The sequence below is a fragment of the Rhinolophus hipposideros genome (assembly GCF_964194185.1).
Source record: "Rhinolophus hipposideros genome assembly, chromosome: 21".
Classification (NCBI taxonomy): Eukaryota; Metazoa; Chordata; class Mammalia; order Chiroptera; family Rhinolophidae; genus Rhinolophus; species Rhinolophus hipposideros.
Window position 1 is genome coordinate 40,060,367 of NC_138067.1, and position 22,122 is coordinate 40,082,488.

Genomic DNA, 22,122 nt, shown 5'->3' on the forward strand with positions numbered 1-22,122 from the left:
TGTGTGCGCTGCTGCAGAGAGATGTGTTCTCTGTTTGGAATAGTGGCCCCAGGCCGGCAGTACCCAGCCCCCTGGTGCCCTTCCCCCTCCCTGCAGCCCCCAACCCCCAGCCCCATCACCGCCCTCACTGCAGTCTCTGAGCTGATTGGTTACATCTTCAGGGCCATTCGCTCTCTTTGCTCTGCTCCTGGTGACTGTGTGGTGTTGTCCATGACCAGGTGGGTTTCCTGAGGTGTGTGTGTGGGGGGTGTTTGGGGGGGTGGGGGGATGTGGGTGTGGTGGCCCTGGACACATGTGAAGTCTTAAGGTAAGGGAATTTGAGAGCCCTTTAACAAACATTTGTTTTAAATTCAAGGATTCATGGGCCGGCCTTCTGCATCTAATAAAGGTTCCTCTTGTAGATCAATCCCTCTTCTCTCTCTTTTTTTTTTTAACAGGACTTTATTGGGGAACAGTGTATATTTCCAGGACTTTTGTTGTTGTTGTTGGGGAACAGTAGTGTATTTTTCCCGGGACTCATCAGCTGCATCCAAGTCGTTTGTCCTTTCAATCTTAGTTGTGGAGGGCGCAGCTCAGCTCCAGGTCCAGTTGCTGTTGTTAGTTGCAGGGGGCGCAGCCCACCATCCCTTGTGGGAGTTGAACCGGCAACCTTGTGGTTGAGACCCCGCGCTCCAACCAACTGAGCCATCTGTCCACCTGGGAGCTCAGCAGCAGCTCATTGACTTCATTCTAGTTGTGGAGGGCGCACCTCGCTGGCCCATGTGGGAATCGAACTGGCAGCCCCACTGCCCAGAGTTGTGCTCTAACCAACTGAGCCACCTGTCCGCCCTCAATGCCTCTTCTTAACCTTCTTACCTTCCTGATGTTACAATGACTCATTCCCCCAGTTTGCCTGCCCCCCTGCAGCTCTTCCCACTGGAAGGACAGCACATCTCCACCCCAGTCCGTTTATCTCAGTCTTGGCCTTAAGAACATGGAGTCTGGGGACCTCCATCATCAAAAAGCTCCTCAGGTAATTCTCAAGAACAGTGAGAATTTGAGCAACATTTCCCTAAATAGCATAATTTAGAGGTTCTCCCAGGACGACAGATCACTGCCATATTAGGGGTTACAGGAGATTTGCAAACTTTTCTTCCTCCTCCTAATCTATAAAACTAAACCACCATATTCAAGCAATTATATAGAGTTTCCTGGACTCTCAGGAGGTAAAAATACCACTTTTGGCTGTGAACCCTCTCAGAAATAGTAGGAACAGGTCAGTTACTATTCTCCCTTCTCCAACATCGGGACTTCAGAGGAGCATGTATCTGTTACTGTTTTGGGTAGCTGGAACAATAACTCACATGTGTTTTGGTCTAAACTTAGAACCCTGTGCCTAAAGCTGTTGGAACAGACACTGCAAATCACCATAGCAGGACTAGCGTGTATAAATAGCTACACGAAGGCTGTCTTCTTGGATAAAATGGTCAGGAGATTTAATCTTTATGACCTTACCAAAAAATTAATGGAAATGTGGATCTATTCCATGGAATGAAACAACCTGGAGACCTACCCTCCCTACCTACGCACATATCCACATCTGCTCAAAACTGGGAGCAGCCAGTGTGCCTAAAGCATGGGGGACAGACCATGCGGGGCCTTGGGTGCCACGTGAAGGAATCTGGGTTTTATTTGAAGTGCAGTGGGAAGTCGCTAAAACGTTTGTTTATTAGTTGTTTGATTGATTTGTTTTCTAGGACTGACTTGATCCAATTTACATGATGATGTCATTATAATGCTATCACCCTGCTTACTGGGTGGAGGAGGGACCAGAAAGAGGAGAGAGAGGAAGCTGGGTATGGCAGCCAGGAGAGTGGCCCCCCGGATGTCCACACCCTAATCCCCAGGACCTGTGAATGTGTTACTTGACATGGCAACAAGGGAGTTAAGTGCAGATGGAACTGTGGTTGCTAATGGCCTTTAAATAGGGAGATATCTTTTTTTTAAATAAATTTTGTTGGGGAATATTGGAGAACAGCGTGTTTCTCCAGGTCCCATCAGCTCCAAGTCATTGTCCTTCAACCTAGTTGTGGAGGACGCAGCTCAGCTCCAAGTCCAGTTGCCAATTTTAGTTGCAGGAGACACAGCCCACCATCCCATACGGGAATTGAACCGACAACCTTGTTGAGAGCTCACGCTCTAACCAACTGAGCCATCCGGCCGCCTCGGGAGATATCTTTAAATAGGGAAAGATCTCAGATTGTCCTCTGGATATATCTGTGTCAGGCTTCTGATATACAGAACTGTAAGATAATAAATTTCTGTTGTTTAAGCCATTAAGTTTGTGATAGTTTGTTACTAGCAGAGACAGGAACCTAATACACTGGAAGACTGGTTAGACCTTGCTAGGTCCAAGTAGGAAATGATGGATTAGAACCCTGGTCATAGTGGAGAAGAAAGCAGTGGAGAAATATGAGAAATGCTTTGCAGGGGGAGCTGTAGGGTTTTGGTGATGGATTCCATGTGGGGCAGGAGGGCGAGGAGAGAATCAATAGTGACTCCCATGATTCTTGCTTGAACAAGTATGTAGGTGGATGGAAACACCTTTAATAAAATGAGACATATGCAGAGTGAGCCTGCGTGGAGTCCAGAATTAAACTTTTAAATTGTTTGTGTACTTCAGATGGTGGGAAGTGAATGGTTTAACTGGTCCGTTGAGCATGGTCCCAGCTTAGATGAGAGGCCAGAGAGGAGTGGTGTGTGCAGTCCATCCAGAGTGACATGATTCTTACATGTTGACCTGAGCCTTGAGGTCTTTAGTCCTAAAAGACGTGGATGAACTTGATGGGCAGTGGGACAGCTAACAGAAGATTTGCGCTCAACCAGCGTCTTCCTGGGCTGCAGCCTGGAATGCTGTTTCCTGGCTGCCCTGCTAGTGGCAGCACTACCCTGTGTGTTACAGCTAAAGAGTAGGAAAGTGACTGACTGGGCAGGTCAGAACTAATTAGTTGCTTCCCCCATCTTCCTTGTTTTCTGTGTTATATTGTGAGTAATAGAATGTCTGTACTTTACTGGCCCAAGTAGAATGAGAATAATTCAAACTGCATTTTGTCCTGAGTATCTTTTGTTTCTTTTTTCTCGTGCAACTTGACTATATTTAAAAAAACAAAAAAAAACCAGAAAACAAATCCACCATCACCAGCGTACTGGCAGAGGCAAACACCCCTTTACTCAAAAGACTTATTCTCCCTTCTCCTTCAGACACTATTTATTTCCACACAATCATGCACAATAACACAATCTAGTACAATAACATATGTACTAGGGTATTTCTTTATTTTTTTTTTTTAAAGATTTTATTGGGGAAGGGGAACAGGACTTTATTGGGGGAACAGTGTGTACTTCCAGGTCTTTTTTTTTTTTTTCCAAGTCAAGTTGTTGTCCTTTCAATCTTAGTTGTGGAGGGTGCCGTTCAGCTTCAAGTGGTTGTCCTTTCAGTCTTAATTGTGGAGGGTGCAGCTCAGCTCCAGGTCCAGTTGCCATTGCTAGTTGCAGGGGGCACAGCCCACCATCCCTTGCGGGAGTCGAGGAATAGAACCAGCAACCTTGTGGGAATCGAACCGGCAGCCCTCGGAGTGAGGAGCGTGGAGCTCTAACCGTCTGAGCCACCTGGCCGGCCATGGGGTATTTCTCGAACGCTTGTGATTGCACCGCACACCACACACACTTTCATCTCATGGAGCTAATGTTTGCTGCTCCTTGGAGCCTCGTGCCCAGCTGTGTCCTAGGGAACCCTCAGCCTTTCTGTGACGGTCCTGTGCTGACCTAAAGAAAAAAAAAATGACAGGAACGTTGGTTTTGTGAGGGCTGCCATGGCCTAAGGAACATTGTCAGTTTTCTTCGGTGACCAGCATCCCAGAAAAACTTGTTGGGTTAGATTTCTGAAACATTAGACCTACGGGGTCCCTACCCAACTTTGCCATTATCTGAGATTACACGTTTAAAAAGTCCTTCCAGATACACGTAATTTAGTATAGGTTTCTGATGGCATCATTGGCTTGCATAATGACATGCTTTGCAGCAGAGAATGAAAAAAAAGTCTAGAAGTATCTTTTGGACAAAAGAGTCATTTTGGTCATGGACTCCCAGCCGCCTTATCTCTGGCTATGATTCTCAGTTTGTTGATATGAAGCAAACTTTAAAAGTTTGAATTTTCCTGTAAACTACCTCATATTTAACATCATCAGAGCTTATCTAGTGTCCTAGTTCTATCACAACTGGTGAATATGAGTAAAACTCATTGCACTTCTACTTCACCCAGAACTCTCACTTTTATTAAAATAATTGTTTCTCCTACATTTTCCTGCATGCCTTGCTATCACTGACATTATGCCCACTGATTGTTTGCCTGATAATTCAGGCGATCGGAAGAACTCCTAAGGGCCACCTCAGCAAGCCGTAGATTGTAGGAAAAGCTCCATCATGGGCCCCGAGTCTCCCTGCATGTACTCATTAGGTGCCTCAAGAATGTAAGGCCCTAACTGTCTCTACGTGCTCTTTCTCAGGGTTGTGTTCGCAGTGAGAAAACTTGAGGGACGTAGTGTCTTCCTCTGGTACAAAGAGCAGATTTATTACTCCTTCCTGCACATCAGCAGGTCCCCCACGCTCCGTATTCCTCAGCTGCGGGGTAGACCCACTACATGGCAGCAGCCATCTGGGCCCCTTAACATTGCTGTGGAACTTAGGGAGCAAGGGGACCAAATACAAACAAGATGCTCATACTTCTTGTCGAGCACCCTTTGTCTCTGACCCAGGAGTCTTGTGTCTTCTGCCAGCACCCACAATAACAGGCTAACTTATTAGCTTATAAATAGGGTGAAATCAAATCCCAGACCCAACAAGGGCTACAAAGACCATCTGGTTGTGACAAACTATAGCTTTCTACCCAGTCCAGCTGTGTTATTACGTCTTGCTGTTGAGAAAAAGCAGAATATCCTATTACGTTAATGACAGTAGGGCTGCTTCTGGTATGTTGCTTGTCTGATGAAACACTGAGGAAATATGCCCCCTACCTCAGGAGCTGTGCTGATCAGGCTTAATTCATCAAGAGAATCTTGTTAATCAGTGTTTAAGGGGTAGGTGATAGTGATCATAACTGCTGTAGCTTTACATTTTTATCTTGTGATCTGATTGGCTGTGCTGAAAACTTTTACAGTCTCTAGAATGTTCCATCCCCAGCTCCAACTTTATATTAGAATCTCCTTCAAAAACCTGACCACTTTCAGGTAAGATCACTTTTTTCCTGGCCCCTAAGTTTGCTCTTTAGTTTTTTCTTTGGAAATAGTTTTCCCAATTACTTTTCTTGTCTGCAATTCAGCTTTGTAAATTGAAAATTCTTGGTTTTCTAAATTACTGGAAACATTCCCTTTAAGAATCAGTGTTGTAGACTGAATTGTAGCTCCCAAACTCATGTTGAGGCCCTAACTCCAAGTATCTCAGAGTATGATAGACTATTTGAAGATAAGATCTTTAAAGGGGTAATTAAGTCACAATGAGGTCATTAGAATGGGTCCTACTCCAATCTGACTGGTGTCCTTATAAAAAGAGATTTGGACACAGAGACAACACACTTAAGACAACCATGTGAAGACACAACCAGAAGATAGTCGCCTGGAAGCCAGGGAGAAGGGCCTCAGAGAAACCAAATCTGCCAACAACTTGATCTCAGACTTCTAGCTTTCAGAATTGTGAGAAAGTCATTTTCTTTTGTCTAAGCACCCAGTCTATGGTATTTTGTCATGGCAGCCTAGCAAATGAATATATTCACTATATAGTTCTGTAAGAAACTCGGGTAGATATTCCGTTCCTATTAGTTGTAAGGATAGAGCAGATTCAATAATGACAAGTCATTATTATGGTTGGCCATTTAAATATTTCAGACTGGAGCCAGACAAAATATAAAGTGTTTGTGAGTGAGAGTCACCTCTTTGGCTTTCTCTTTAGCCCTTTCCCAATGGCTGAGCAAAGAAGTGGTGGTTCCTGAGTCCCAATTCACAAGAGTAAGAGCTAAAGAACACAGACTAGCTCCATTCTACAGTTTTGACTCTGCCATTTCAACCATGGGAAAGTGTAGCCTTTACCATTTAAATGGTGAGACGATGTGATTTTTAGGCCAGTCATTTAGTCACCCCATGCCTCAGTTTCCCCACAAGTAAAATGGGGCTAATAGTTAATACCTACGTCATAAGGCTGTGGTGAAGATTAAATGAGCTAATGCATGTAAAGTATTTAGAACAGTGCTTGGCTCAGATGACGTGACATAAGTTTAGAGACAGTTGTGGATGATGTAAGTACTTTAAGCAACGTGAAGAAGTTGGTATATTCTAAGAGTGACAGGGACCCCCTGAAAAGTGTTAGGTTGGAGTGAGGTATTACCTGAAGTTTTAAAGATGACTCTCTCCACTTTGTGGAGCCCGGATTTGGGTAGACCAGAAGTATAGTGGAGAGATGATGGTAACTCAGATGAGGCTGCTGGCAACAGAGGTGGAAAGAAAGAGTGGACCAAAGATTGACAGCTCTATTGTCAGGTGAAACTGATAGGACTTGTTCATGGATTGGATGTGGGAGGAGTTGAGGGAAAAGGGGAGAAATCATGGGTGACTCCTAAGCTTTTGGCTTGATGGGGGTGGGGGGTAGTGGTACCAATTGATGATACGGGGAACACTAGGGAAAAACATTGGGGGGGGGACAAAAAAAATCCAAGAACCTCATTTGGGACATAAAACGTTGAGATGTCTATTAGACAGGTGAAATATTCTAGACGCCTGTTCCATGGAATCCTTACTTGCCCTGCCCATAAAGATGGGCTAATTTCTTTCAATCTCTCTAACCCATTGCTTCCCCAGTCTTTTATTTCACTCTTCAACCCTGATACAATGGACTTATTTATAATGTCTCTTGGTTCCCCGAAGCCTGACCTTTAACAGCGCCAGCAAAGGCAGCATGTTGAATAAAAAGAAAATGAGTTTCGCACTGAAGGAGATGTGTAAACAAATTCTGTCATCAGTGCTTTCAACCTCCATGAAATCAGACAAGCGACAGCCCCTTCCTGAGCCTGTTATTCTAACATCTTTCTTTGGGCTCCGTAGCCGAGCGTGGCCTTGTGCAGAAAAGGATCCAGCGCGACACTTGGTACTAAGCAGGCGCTAAGCTAAGGTTGGTTTCCCTTTTATTCCCTCAAGCGGAAGCTTTCTAACTGGAATTAGATTGCTCTCCACTAGTTTCTCTTCTGAACTCCTTACCTCTGCTGCCATCAATGTCCTTGTCCCCAGTGGCTACCGCATAAAGCTCACATGTCCTCTGCTTGGTGTGCAGAGCACTACCCAGGGTACCCCAGTGCATTCAAGCATGACATCTGCCAGCCCCAACAAACATCCACTGCTCCACTTGGGTGAGACTCTGCTCTGCCTGCCTCCCCAACCCCACGAACCACACCCATTTCCAACTCTCGGCCTTAGAACATGCTGCTACCGTAACCAGAAATGTTCTCCTCACTTCTCTTGGAGGGTTCAAATCGTAAACGTCCACCAGTCTGAAGCTCATGTATCATAACCAGTTATCACTAGCTCGGTATTCAAACCCAAATAACACTCAGTCTCTGCCCTCCAGGAATGTAGGTCTAATCAAGAAAAGCAGACATACTGTTAATAAAGAACATGGAGAACTGTGGGTTTTATGGACTCAGGCTAGAACACAGGTAGTTTTGAGTCTCTGCTCTCCCCCTCACTTGCAATATGCCCTTTGTCAAACTAGCCTCTCATCTGAAAAATGGAAGTATTAATAGCATCTAATTCATAGGGTTGTAAAAATTAAATAAGGTAATGTGTGTAAAGGGCTTAGCACAGTGTCTGGAACACATGAAAAAAAAACCACATGACTACACAAAAAATGGTAGCTAAAAGCCTGTGGTAGCAGCATGTAGCACCCAGGGTGTCAGTACACCTAAGCTCACATTTATCCACACTGCAATTCTCTCTGAGACCTTAGAGACTCTGAGAGATCAATGAGACACGACTGACAAGTGGAAAGAGTCGAGGTTGGAGATGCACCATGATTGTCTCAAAGTGTAGGTCAGACAATGAGGCTCTTTTTTCATGGTTCCTGCTGCTCTGTGAATACACCAGAGCTCATTCATGAGGCAAAGAGTGGGAATTTGTGGGGCCTGTGTCTGGCCTTGTCATAGGAAAACAAGGTGCCGTCGCAAGTCTTATCTAACTCCTATGGGGAAAGGATATTTCTCACAGTCAGCCATTTCCCAAACATAGAAGGATGGGTGAGCTTCTAACCATCGCTGATGTCCAGGAGCAAGGGCACAGATGAAGTTCAACACCATCACACCTGTACTTGTCTCTCATAGCACTTAGCCCACTTTGCAATTAAATATTTGTGTGGTTATTGACTGTTCTCTGCCTCCTTCACTAAACTGCAAGTGCCTCGGGGGGAACATGCTTCGGCTAACTATCCCATGCTTGATCTCTATTGATGGATCGTGTAGTAAATCTTCAAGGAGTCATTATGGAATGCGTGAACATGCCTCATCACGATCCAGGTCAACGGGCATCGCTGTTTTACCGACGACCTAGCCCAGCTCTGTCCAGTGGAAATATAAGGCTAGCCACATATTCAATTTTAGATTTCCTAGTAGCTACATTGTGCGTTGAATTTTGTCCCTCCCTCCCCCCATTCCTGTATTGAAGTCCTAATGCCAGTAAGTCAGAATGTGACCTTATCTGGCAATAGAGTCATTGCAGGTGTAATCAGCTAAAAAACGATGCCATGAGGATGGGCCCCAATCCACATGACTGATGTCCTTATAAAAAGAGGAAATTCATACACAGAGGCAAAGACCCAGGAAGAAGGCCACATGAAGATTGGAATTATGCTGCCACAAACCAAGGAGTACCAAGGAGCTAGGAGAGAAGCATGGAACAGATGTTTCCTCACAGCCCTCAGAAGGAGCCCACCCTGCTGACACCTTGATCTTGGACTTCTGGGCTTCAGGACCGCAGATAATAAATTTCTGTTGTTCTAAGCCATCCAGTTTGTGGGACTTTGTAATGGTAGTCCTAGCAAACTAATACACTCCATTTAAAAGGGAAACTAAACAGATGAACTTCATCTAATGTCGTTATATTTTATTTAATCCAAAATATTAGAATTCAACATGTAATCAATATAAATTATTAATGAGGTATTTTATACTCTTTTCTTCTACACCTTTAATCTGGTGAGTGTTTTACACTCACAGCATGTGTCCATTTGGACTCACCCCATTTCAAAGTCTCAGCAGCCACATGTGGGGGTGACTCCCTGCCAGAACTCTCAGCCGTAGGTTCCCACCCAGACATGCCTCTTGGAACAGTTCTCTTTCCATCATGCAACGCTGTTCTTCTGGGTCCGGTTGGGATATAACGTCTGCTTTCCAGAGTTGATTCCCTGAGAATAAGGAAAATCATAAGGGCCTGGAAAAACATGCAAGAGACAAAATTACCCCCAATTTATGTTGGCCACACACGATCTTTGAAATCTCTCAGAGACAGGTACGATCGGGCTTCAGAAGCAACCCACTGAAACCATCCCTTTATAACTTTAAAAAGAAAAGTCTTTTACCCAAGTGGGAAAAGAATGTGTCTTTCGCTGTATGTTGGGGTTTCAGACACCTTGGTCCCTATATTTTAGACCCAAACTTTATGAGTCTGGGACCTTATGAGGTTTGTGGGCCCTTCAAGCACCCCACAGCCTCTGACCTCTGAGGAGATGAAGACTCCCCCATAAGGGGCTGAATGAGAATCAAAACGTTGCCCTTACCTGCTGAGAGGAGGGGCCTGTCATCCTCCAGCGTCTCATCTCTGTACAGGCTTCTCGGAGAAGGGTCCAGGAGCCACATCCCGGGTCACGTCCTTGAAGGTCACTGGTCCCTAAAATTCCAAGCACCTTCCTCAAGCATCCACCATCAACACCTATGTCTACAGGATGAAGTGCACACAGCACTGAGAATAGAGGAGGGACCGGAAACAAAATGAGGCGGGGTTTGGAGAGTCCAAAGTCGACATTTACTGCGTCTTCCTCCTCTCCCCTCCACACTGCCAATACCCACCACTGATTATTTTTGTAATCTGGGGACCACCATGTCACCTACTGTCAGGAGATGTAGTGAGATTGTTGGGATGAGCCTCACACCACGTCATGCCCAAGCCCAGCTTGCAGCCGGACTTCCAATTCCGTGAGCTCATACAGCCCTTCTGCAGTTAATGTCAGCTTATGTGGGGTTTGTCATTTGTAAATAAATATAGGTCCTAAGTGACCCCCAAAATTCGTCACCAGGATGGAACCCTAAAATGTGCAACAGGCTTGAGCTCGGGGTTCACAGTCCCACCTCCATCACAGGCTGGAGAACGGGAGACACTTGTGCCGCAGAAAACACTTGGTTGTTGTTTGCTGTGTCTGGGACGTAAATGCCATTGATTCAATGATCAGTCAGACTCGGCTGCAGCAAACGCCATGGATATTAACACGCTGTACTTGTGCTTTACTGTAAGGTGATGTCTAGAAGTCTATTTGCTCACTCGTAGGATGTGCACATTTTGTGACTGAGTGCTTCTGAACTGCCCCAAATCCCCTCCATCAGTTTGGCCTTAACCGTGTTTAGTTGTGCCTGCTCCCAGCTTCCCATCAAGCCTGGGTACTGCCACTTTTCTTATATTTTCCCAATTCTTGGACCTTTACATCCACCTAATATGCAATTAATTGATTCCCTTGTGACCCCAGAGCCCCTTTTATGTACTTTCTTTAGAACTCATCAACCATATTGTAATTATTTGTTTACATGTCTTAAAGAAAAACTTGTCCTGACATTTGTGAAAGAAGACAAGACTCACTCTGTCCAGAGGGACTCGTACAGTGGGGTTTGCAACAGGGAATAGAGCTTGAGCTCAATGTTGAATCAACAAAGAAAAGTAGGGATTTCTAGCCAGGGTGCAGGGTGGGGCCGTCAGGGGATGGAAAATTACCAAGAGGGTAAAGTAATTCTTGCTAAACTGACCTAAGAGAATTCTCACTGAAGTCGGGCCAGAGTGATCAGATATTACCCGAGGACGGTGAGGGATGAGGAATTTGGTCAGATATGGAGGGTGATCAGATATCAAGGGTGGGGGATTCTGGCTAAACTGACTCAGCAGGATTCTTGCTAAATCTGGATGCTGCAGGGTAGGAGGCAGAACCCAAGGTCAGGTGTGATTGACCAGAGGCTCAGAGGAGCCTGGTTCAAGTCTGGTCACAGACAGGGTCTTTGTTACATGTTTCTCTCCACCCTGTACCATTCACCTCCAAACCGGGGTGTTGGGAGAAAGAAAGCTATCGATTGGATATATTGATATAAGTTTAAAGAGGACATATCAGGGAGATACAAGAATGATTTACCAAGAGAGACTACCATGAATGTTATGCCAATATATTTTAAAACTGAGATTAAATGGTCAATTATCTAGATAAATGTAAACTAAAAGTGACTCAAGAAAAAAAATGGGTAATATGAATCGAGCAATAAGCATTAAAGAAATTAAAGTGGGAGCCAGTATTGTCCCTCCGCCAACCACACAGTGCCAGGCCCTGTATCATTATGGGTGAGTTCTAGCAAATCTCCAGTTAAAGACAATCCTCAACAAACTGTCTCAGAGAATTATAAGGTTTCAAAAGAGAACATTCCCTAACTCATTTTATGGGACTAGTATAACTGACACTAAAACCAGACAAGAAAATTATGGACCAATTTCACTTACTTATATACATACAAAATCAAATTAAATATCAGTGAAACCCAATCCAGAATTAATAATAACCAACCAACAAATAAAAAGTATCATGACCAAGTAGAGTTTATATCAGGAAAGCAAATGTTTTAATGTCAAAATGTAATTCACCACATCAACAATCTAAAGGGGAAATACTTAGTATCTCAATAGATTTAGTGAAATTGTTTGATAAAATTCAAACCTAACTCATGAACAAAAATCCTGTGAATCTCTTAAAAACCGGAAACAGAAACATACACTTCCTCGTAGAGCTGTCTGAAGACTAGATTAGTTCACAGAATTAATGCACTTAGAATAGAGCCGGCACTCACTAAACACTAAACAAACGTGATCATGTTCTGGTACCACTTCTCTCTCACACGTCCTGTCTATCCCCTCACGTTTTGCTTGGTTTCCTCAGGTGTATTTCCCAGATCATTTGGTCGATCTTCACCAATTACACTGAACTCTTTTGGTTATTATTTTAGGTTCTGGGAGCTCTTCCTTGTTCTGACTGTATGTTTTCATGGGAGTTCATTCAGCAATCTTCCTGAATCCCGAAAAAGTCTAAGGATGTTTACATGTGTCTTTCTAAACTTGTGAGTTTCCCCCCAGTCGCGGGTCCATTTGCTCCACATCCTGCCTGCATGCCATGTTCTCACAGTGTGTGCACCTTGGTCACCTGGCTTTCCTTCATTGCCCCCTTTTCTTTTGTTACAGATTGTTCTCAAATGTCTTATGATTCCTGGTTGTAAAGTCCATATTATTAAGAACTCGGTTGATCATCAAGGGCTTTTGGTAAAGGTCTGCACTGAGCTTGTCTGTCTCCACTGGAGCTTTTTTTTTTTTTTTTTTTTTTTTTTTACCTCTTGAATGGGACACAAAAAACTTAAAACGTTTGTTTTCACATGTCCTACTGAACATAGTCATGAGGGCATGGAGAGCAACCATTTTTTAAAAACCCACCATGTGTCTTCACCCGGCTTAAGGAAGAAGACAACAGTTCCCCATGGGCCCTGTGTGCTCCAACCCAACCCACTCCCAGCCCCCCCCACCCCCCCCCCCCCAGCAGCAGTATGCAAAATAGCCTCCGAAGCTATCTGCACTAGTTTTCAACCACAGGATGTATCCTTGAACCATATATTTTATTTTGAGTGTTTTAGAAGTTCACAAAAATGAAATTACACTGAATTTTCTTCTACTTGCTTTGTTCGGTCAAAATTACGTTCCCCAAACCCACTCGCGTAGACTTGCATGGCTGGCTGTGGCCGTTGCATTTTCCTTGCTATATCGTCCCCCCACTGTGTTAACTGACTTCATTTTATTTCTCTCAAATCAGTTATTGGTGAACATTTCGGATGGCGTTTGATTTTGTTTTTGTGCTGCACAAACTGCCACCATGTCCATTCCTGTTTATACATGTCTGTTGTTACACACACACACACACACACACACACACACACACACACACACGCATTCCTGGGCTGTGACATCATCAGCTTGCTGCTGGGTGGTCTTTCCCTTGTCGCTTTGTAGGAGTCCTTTATATATTCTGGATTCGATTCTTTGTCAGCTGTATGTGCTGCCCAACGCTTTCCCAGTTAGTGGCTTGTCTTCATAGGGTCCTTTCATAAATAGATGTGAATGTTAATACAGTAGAATTTATCTCTTTTGCCTTTACATTAGCGCTTTTCCTACCTAATTTAAAATACTTTCCCAAAGGCATATGTGTGTGTGACCCATTTTTCCGGAATCATTTATGAAAAGTGTTTCCTTTCCTCTATTTATCTGTAATGACGCCTCTGTTATAAAGTTTCTGTGTGTGTGGGAGTAGTTCTCGATTTTGTACAGTTCCCCAGTGTCCCAGCAGTACGCTGTCTGAAATAGTGCCGTAATGATACGATTTTTAAAGATTTTAATTAAAATATAGCTAACATACAATATTATATTAGTTTCAGGTATACACCATATTCAACATGTATATACCGAAAGAAGTAACCACCATGATAGGTCCAGCAACCATCTTACACCATGACATGCTATAAAATATTGAGTGTATTCCCTCTGCTGTGTATTACATTCCCATGACTTATATGTGTTATACCTGGAAATGTGAACCTTACTCCCCTTCACCTTTGCCCCCTTTTAAAAAATTTTCAGTTACAGACATTCAGTATTATTTTATATTAATTTCAGGTGTACAGCATAGTGATCAGACATTTATAATTTAAAGAGTAATCCCCCTGATTAGTCTAGCACCCACCTGGCACTACACATAGTTATTACCACATTATTGACTATATTGCCTATGCTTTACTTTACATCCCCACGAATATTTTATAACTACTAATTTGTATTTCTTAATCCCTTCAATTTTTTCACCTGCTCCCAACTCCCTCCCATCTATCACCCCAATAAACCTAGTACCCATCCAACATCATACATAGTTATTACAATATTATTGACTAAATTTCTTATGCTATACCCTACATCCCCATGACCACTTTGCAACAACCAATTTGTACCTCTTAATCCCTTCCCCCTTTTCACCCGGACTCCCAATGCCCCTCCCATCTGGCGGGGCAGTTGCCACCTTGTGACTCTTCTTCAGGGCCCTTTGTTACACTATTTAATTTGAGAATTAGTTTGTCGAGTTAAAAGAAAAATCTAGGATTTGATCAGGGAGTCCTAAATTCTATTGATAATTTGGGAAGAATGGATATTTTCATCATCTGTTTTCTTACTTATCATCTGTTAGTTATTGGTGAATGTGTTTAAGTCAAGTTTCATGTTTTTCTATATAAAAGCCTTGCACATAAAGGTCTTTGTTTATTCCTAGATTGTTATTACAAATATTATCTTTAAAAATACATTTGCTATTATAAAGCAATGTCATCGAGACTCCTTATGATAGTCTATCAGATTAACGAAGCGCTCTTTATTTCTGGTTTACTGAGTGTTTAACATAAATTGAGGCTGAATTTTAGGTGGAGTTTTTTTTTAATTGTCTTTTGAAAAATGTATATGATTTTCCTCCTTTACACCATTAATAGTGTAAATTACACTGATTTTCTACTGTTAAACTCACTGTATTCCTGGAATAAACCCATATTTCATGCACAGTATCTTTTTCATATATTGCTGGAGTGTGGTTACATATACATATATCCTGTAGGATGTTTGTATATGCTGATGTTAGCCTGTTATTTTCCTTCCTGTGCTTGTTCTGGTTTAGGGGGCTCAAGATTATACTAGCCTCACAAGAGCTGGGGAAGTGTTCTCTTTTCTATTTTGGTAAGAGTATGTGTAAAATTAGAATGAATTGTTCCTTGATTGTTTGGAAAACTCCCTGTCAAATTGTCAGATTACTAGATTTTGTGTAACTTTTATTGGAAGGATCAAAGATACTAACTCACTTTCTGTATTGGTTAAGAGGCCCACTCATGCCTTTCTTCCTTCTTGCCTCAGTTCTGGTTTCATTTTATCTTTCTAGGTATTCATTCCTTTTATCTAATTTTTCAAATATTTGCAATAGAGATGCTCGTAATATCCCTCTATTTTCTGCTGTCTGTCACTGTTTCCTTTTTTACTCCTAATATTGCTTATTGTGCCTGTCCTCATTTTTTTTTAATAATTGTGCCAGAAGTTTGCTTCTCAAAGCATCTCTAGACTTTGTTGCTTCTAGTACATATTAACCAGCCACATTTCAATGACAAGGAAGGCTGGGCTTCCTTCCGACTCCCCTGTGTATCTTTTCATCTGTTGACACTGAAGGGAGGGGCTGGTCAGGCAGCCTAGAGGTGCCTCTTGTGGGTGTAAAGTGGGGAAAGAGGCTTCTCCTTTTTCCTAAGTGTAAAGAGACCTAGTGATGGAGATGAGAAGCTTGGGATAATTCAGCAGTGCAGCGAGCAGGGCAGGTTGCATTACTTCTTTCTTTTTTTACTTCAGAATTCACTGTTTCTGTGGTTTTGGGGGATGGGAAGGCTGAAATTGGTTTCTTTGATTCCTGGACACTGAAGTTCAGGGAAGATTATGTGACTTCATCGATCTGAAAGGCATGAGCAGCAGTCAGTTAGATCAGCTCATAGGTCAGGCCCTCAACTGTCCGCTGTGATTCAGCATCACCTGCTGTCACCACTTTGAAACTTCTGGCTCTGGAGATGGGCTTTTATTACCCATTAGCTCTGCTTGCTGCCATCCTTTGACTGATCGTTAGAAGATACAGATTATGGTATTCATACAAGGGAATACGATGATACAGCAATGAGAAAAAACAACGACAAATGCATACAACAATATGGATAAATCTCACAAAACTATTTTGAATGAAAGAAACTAGACACATATAAGGATATACTGTGATTTTCAATATAAGAGCATAAACAGGCAAAACTAACCCAGTGCGTTAGAATTCAGGATAGTAGTTACTCTTTGGAGGGAAGTGACTGGAGGGTTTTGGGGGAGGGATGACATGTTTTGTTTCTTGATTTCCATACTGCTTACATGGGCATGTTCAACTCATGAAAATTTATACATTGTTGTCATATGCTTATGATTGAAGTACTTTTCAGTATGTATGTGTGCTCCACTGAAAGGCTAAGCTGAGTGAAATTTGGTAAAATTATTATAAATGAACAAAGACCTCAGACTGATTGGAATGGACATTATCCTTTGACAGTAAGAGCAAGGTCAGATTGAAGGTAGAGAAGGGAGAATGACTCAGTGCCTTCTGGTGCTGGGCATTGGGCTGGTGCTTTGCATTTGATATCTCATTTAATTCATTCAACATGTCTTTGAAGTGGGCAGCATGCCCAAATTACAGATGACAAAGCTGAGGATCAAAGAGGTTAAGTTACTTGCCCAAGGTCACACAGCTACTAAGAGTCATAGCCAGGATTCAAACACAGGTTGGCGATAACTCCCGAGTCCAAGGTCTTGCATGAGGTAGACCCAAGCAAGTAATTAACCAATATGTCTTTGTTTGTTGCTGCATTGAGGAACTCTGACCCAAACTGGCTCTCGCATTTGTGTCTTCAAGAGTAATCCATTCTACACAGAGATAGCTCCATGAGCAAATGAGCCTGTGCTTACCTTGTTAGGTGAGTTGTCAGAGTGACCCTGTTTGGGGAAGTGAAAGAAGAGTTACCAATCCATGAAAATGCAAAGCTGACTTACAGCCTTAGGGGGTGGTGGTCCCAAACTGTCCACATTTCTAGCTGAAGCAGATGGCAGGTGGTGGGAAGATGGGGAAGGGAGGTAGCCTGTGATTACTTAAGAAATTCGCTTTCCTCAGAGTCTGGGATCCAGACCCAGGGTGTTAGTACCAGAGGGGGAGCAGGAGGAGGCCTCAGTCCACTTCTAAAGATTTTTCCCAGTTCAAAAGCCTTGATTTTTGCTCAGCAACAGGCCGCAGTGGCAAAGAGGGGCATTGAGGACCACAGCACCCAGAGCGCCACAAGATAGGGAATGTCTCACCAAAGGAAGGACAGTGCCCACATCCGTAAGAGGCAAAAGGGAAGGAATAAGGATGAGGAGTGGCTCCTGGAAACATGTCCATCTTACTTAGGCCTGCCTGGCCTAGGCCGAGTGAGTCTCTCTCGGGGCTGTGTCTCAGCAGAATCTTTTGTGGCTAGAAGGATGTGAGGACTTACGCCAACGTGAGGTTGGGAAATGGAGATGCCCTCTACAAATTCAGAAGGTAGGGAGTATTTGGGAATCCAGGATTCCCTGCTTAGGGCAGGGCATGTGGTGGAACACACCAACGCTCACTGGGTGATGGCTTTACTTACTGTGATTGGAGGCTGAGGGTTTGTGGTCTGTGAGATCGCGCTGGTCGCTTGCCCTAAATAAATGTCAGACACTGTGACTGCTATTCCCAAGCATAGCGTCTTTGCTCCTTGACTTAGGAAGGACACTGTCAGCAGATAATTCCTTGGGGCTCCTCAGTGTTCAGTCATACCAGGGTTGGTACTGCCTTTGCTCATAGGGCCTCCTCTTCAACGTACCCACCATCCCTTCTAGTGTGCACTCCTTTCCTCTTGCCTGAGGTTCACAGTTAGGTCCATTCTTTTCCAACTGCTTCTCAGCCTATGTGTACTCTGACACCTTTCCCCTTTGTAGGTAGATGCTGTGGGTTTCTTTTTTCTTCCTTTTCTCTCTTTATTTATTGCTCAAGAGACCTTTGGTTTCTGCTTTTTCTTACGTTCTCTTCCGGTCCTGTCCCGCCCCCTCCCCCCCATGCTCCTATGGTTGACAGAGCAAACAACTCGCTTTCTCCTGCTTTTCCTGTCATCCTCATTTGTTTTCCTTCTTGGACCATAAATTCCCTGCCTGGGGACTAAGGAATATAACTGGATCCGCTCATGGTAAACCAGATGGGGATGGGAATAACCAGTCCAAGAGAAAGTGGGGTATAGGAAGTTTGAAGCCCAGGGAAGGAGAGACCACAGGAATTAGTGCCAAGAAGCAGGGGTTTCGGAAGGAGAAGGAGCAGATACAGGCCCAGAGACAGAGGGGAATCTCCTCGCCTCTCCCAAGCATGGCGGTTAGCCTTGGAGAAAGCAGGACAAGAGAAAGGCCACCATACCCTCCAGTCTTTCTGATATACAGAAAGTACACCAGGGCTGCTATCAGAGCTATCACGGCCAGGACTCCAATCACGATGCCAGCAATAGCCCCATCTGAGAGGCCAGAACTTCCTTGTGTTGAATCATCTGTCGAGGATTGAAAAGAGAAGAATGAATGAAGGCGACATGATTTTACAGTGCGGGTGCCCTGGGAAAAAACTCTCAACAGGAAGTAGTCTCTACCTGTTTCTCTAAGGAATACGTTTTCTGTGGGAAGGTTGCTGTGAGGCAATTAGCTGACTATATCCTTGTAATATTTTTTGCCACTGTATTTCTAGGTTGATGGTCAGACTTGCCTCAATTCCATCCTGGCCTTTCTGTGCTCAGAATTTTTGAAGCTTTGGAAATGTGAAAAAGGCTGATTGCTACTTTTGTATTACTTCCCACTTTTCATGGTTGCAGCCACGGATATGTGCCTGTCAGGTCTGTTGTGGGGGGAACTTCATTGATGGAAGGTGGTCCGTTCTGAATTGACTGTCTCCTTTGCACAGAGACCACGCTACCTAAGGCTCCCAGCAGGGATATGAAATAAGCCCAGTTCTGTGAGAAATGCTTTTCCTCTTATGGGTGAAGTTACCTCAAGGATCCCCCTCCCCCCCGACCACCATCACCCTTGTGGATACTCTCTTAGAACTGCACTGCAACTGGAAACTTCCTTCTCTTTCTCCTTCACAGGAATGAGATCTGCACTGTGGTCTGAGGAATCTCCCAGGCGTCTCCCACTCCCATCCCACTTTCCTTCACAGGCATGTTTCCCAATAAATAACTTGTATGTCTAATCCCATCTTGGCTGCATCTCAAGGGATGAAAAGTAACAAACCAGGCTTGGAACTTTGCACTCAACTCCTATTTTGCCTTTCCCATATTTGGTCAGTAATCACGTCCTAATGGTTTATGTGTGTAATGCACCCCTTATACATTTTGCATTTGTTTTTTCTTTTTTTTATTTCCACTATCCCCACCTATCAACTCAGGGTTGATAACTAACATTAGTGTTAATATTAATATTACTGTTATGGAATACTTACTATGTGCCAGTCTCTGTGGTAAACACTATCAGATAAACATTATTTCCACTTTACTGATGAAAAACTGAGGCTCAGAGTGGTGAAAATTTTACCCAAAGTCATATGGCTAGTAAGAGGTGGATCTGAGAATTGACTCTAGGACTACCTGATTTCATTGAAACTAATGATAATAGTAGTGTTAACAGCAGCTAACAGTCATGGAACATTTCCTCTGTGTGTGGCATTTTGCTAAGTGTTTAATTGATTATTGCATTAAATATGTAAAACAATACCAGGAAGCAGGCACACTTATTGTAATTTTCAATTCAGGAATATGAGGCTCAGAGAAATTAAGACTCTCATCCAGGAATTTTGTCATTGTGAGTGCTTACATTAAAATGAAGACCTCAAACCAACAGCCTAACTTTACAAAGCAAGGAACTAGAAAAAAAGAACAAATTCAACCCAAAGCTAGCAGAAGGAAGAAAATAATAAAGATTAGAATAGAAATAAATAAAATAGAGAATAGAAAAACAATAGAGAAAAATCAATGAAACCAAAAGTTAGTTCTTCAAAAAAGAATAACAAAATTGACAGTCCTTTAACTAGATGGACTAAGAAAAAAAGCGAGAAGATTCAAATGACTAAAATCAGAAATGAAAGTAAGGAAATTGCTATCAATTCTACACAAATAATAAGAATTTTAAGAGTACCATGAATAATTGCATGCTGACAAATCGGATAACTTAGATGAAATTAACAAATTCCTAGAAACACAAAACTTACCAAGATGGAACCACAAAGAAGTAGAAAATATGAATAACCCTATAACTAGTAAGGAAAATGAATCAATGAAAGCAATTCAGTAAAATTCAACATGATAAAAATTTCATGATAAAAACACTCAACTGGAATAGATCTCAACACAACAAAGACCACATATGAAAAGCCCACAGCTCACATCATTCTCAATGGTGAAAGACTGAAAGTTTTCCCTCTAAGTTCAGGAACCAGACAAGAATGCCTGCTTTTGCCAGTTCTATTCAAAATAGTATTAGAAGTGCTTGCCAGAGCAATTAGGCAAGAAAAAGAAATAAAAGGCATCCAAATTGGAAAGAAGTAAAATGATCTTTGTTTATGGATGACATGATCTCACATGTAGAAAACACTAAAGATCTCACACACAAATACACACACACACACACACACACACACACACACACAAACTATTGGAACTAATAAATTCAACAAATTCAACAAGGTTACAGGATGCTAAATCAACATGCAAAAATCTGTTGTATTTCTACACACTAACAATGAACAATCTGAAAAGGAAATTAATTAAAAATTCCATTTATAACAGCACCAAAATAAAATACAGTGGTACCTCGGCTTTCAAAGGTAATCCATTCCGGAAGACCGTTCGAGTTCTGAAACGTTCGAAAACCGAGGCATGGATTCCCCATAGAAAGTAATGCAAAATGGATTAATCCATTCCAGACCTTTAAAATCAATCCCTAAAACTGCAAACTTAGCATGAATTTTACTATCTAATGATACTATACATCCGAAAAAATTATGGCATTCGTAAACCGAAATGTTGATCAACAGAGACATTCGAAAACTGAGGTACCACTGTAGTTAGGAATTAACCGAGGTGAAAGATCATATACTGAAAAATTACAAAACATTGGTAAAAGAAATCAAAGACTAGCACAATTTGGCCAGATTGAGGACATGCTGCCCACACAACTCCTCCACGGGCCTCTGTTCTACCACAGATGGCATCAGAGAAGAGTCAGTCACCACCTGAACCTGCAGCAGAGCAGAGAGCAGGAGTCTGTCCTGCTCACCTGTCCTTATAGGTGGTTTTATCCTTTTGTTTGGGGGGAAAGAGGTGAGCTTGATTCAAAGCCCTGTATGTTCATTGTAGCACATGGAGTAGGTAACAGAAAATAAAGAAGTGACAGGAGGAATGTGTTAGTGACAGAAGAAGCAATTGCCCTTGAGCACCTTTGTTTTTTCCCCTCTATGAAGCTCCCTCGACCACATGGGGCTTTCTGGGGCTGAGACAACCCCCTTCTACACTGTGAGGCTGGACCCACACTCTACCATGAGAAATCAGAAGAGCGAGGAGAAGAGAGAGTCTACAGAGATGTAATGGGAGGGCGCAGGGGAAGAATTTGTGATTTGCTTGTATCCATGGCTGCAGGATGGCAAAGAACCTCTAGGCTCTTTTCTGAAAATCAGAGAGACTTCCACCCCGGAGCTGGTGCCAATGGTCCAAGGAGCAACTTACCAGAGACTGTGATAATTCTGACTGTGGTCCCATTGAGGCGAGTGACAGAGTTATGAACAAGGCAGGTATAGGATCCACTATCATTCGGAGTGATGTTGGGGATAGTGACCTCCTGTGTGGATTGCTTGGGCCTCCCATTGATAAGCCAAGAATACTGTGCGGCTGGGTTAGAGGATGCGTGGCAGGAGAGGCTGAGGTTTGCCCCGGAACGGTAATGGGTGTCTGAGGGGGAAATGGTGGGGGCCTCCGGGCCATCTGGAGCAAACAGAACAAAGCCACATGTGATATAATCAGAGGAAAGGGACACTCCTTGTCGGTATAAAGGCCATACTGTCCTTTTGAGCTGGATCAACCTAGTTTTC

General features: G+C 43.1%; 2 protein-coding genes across 3 annotated transcripts in view; one reads left to right on the forward strand and one right to left on the reverse strand.

Annotated features, from left to right (window-relative positions):
* CD177 (CD177 molecule) overlaps nt 1–22,122 on the forward strand; it is a 183,211-nt gene that overhangs the window by 94,948 nt on the left and 66,141 nt on the right. The window lies entirely within an intron of this gene.
* Nucleotides 1–22,122, reverse strand: part of LOC308489576 (cell adhesion molecule CEACAM1-like) — a gene marked incomplete at its 5' end in the record, with an annotated part of 50,959 nt that overhangs the window by 23,267 nt on the left and 5,570 nt on the right. The window contains 2 exons of the mRNA XM_081030909.1: nt 18,415–18,541; nt 21,761–22,015. Of these exons, the coding sequence (XP_080887035.1) occupies nt 18,415–18,541; nt 21,761–22,015 (382 nt within the window). The remainder of the gene's footprint in view (nt 1–18,414; nt 18,542–21,760; nt 22,016–22,122) is intronic.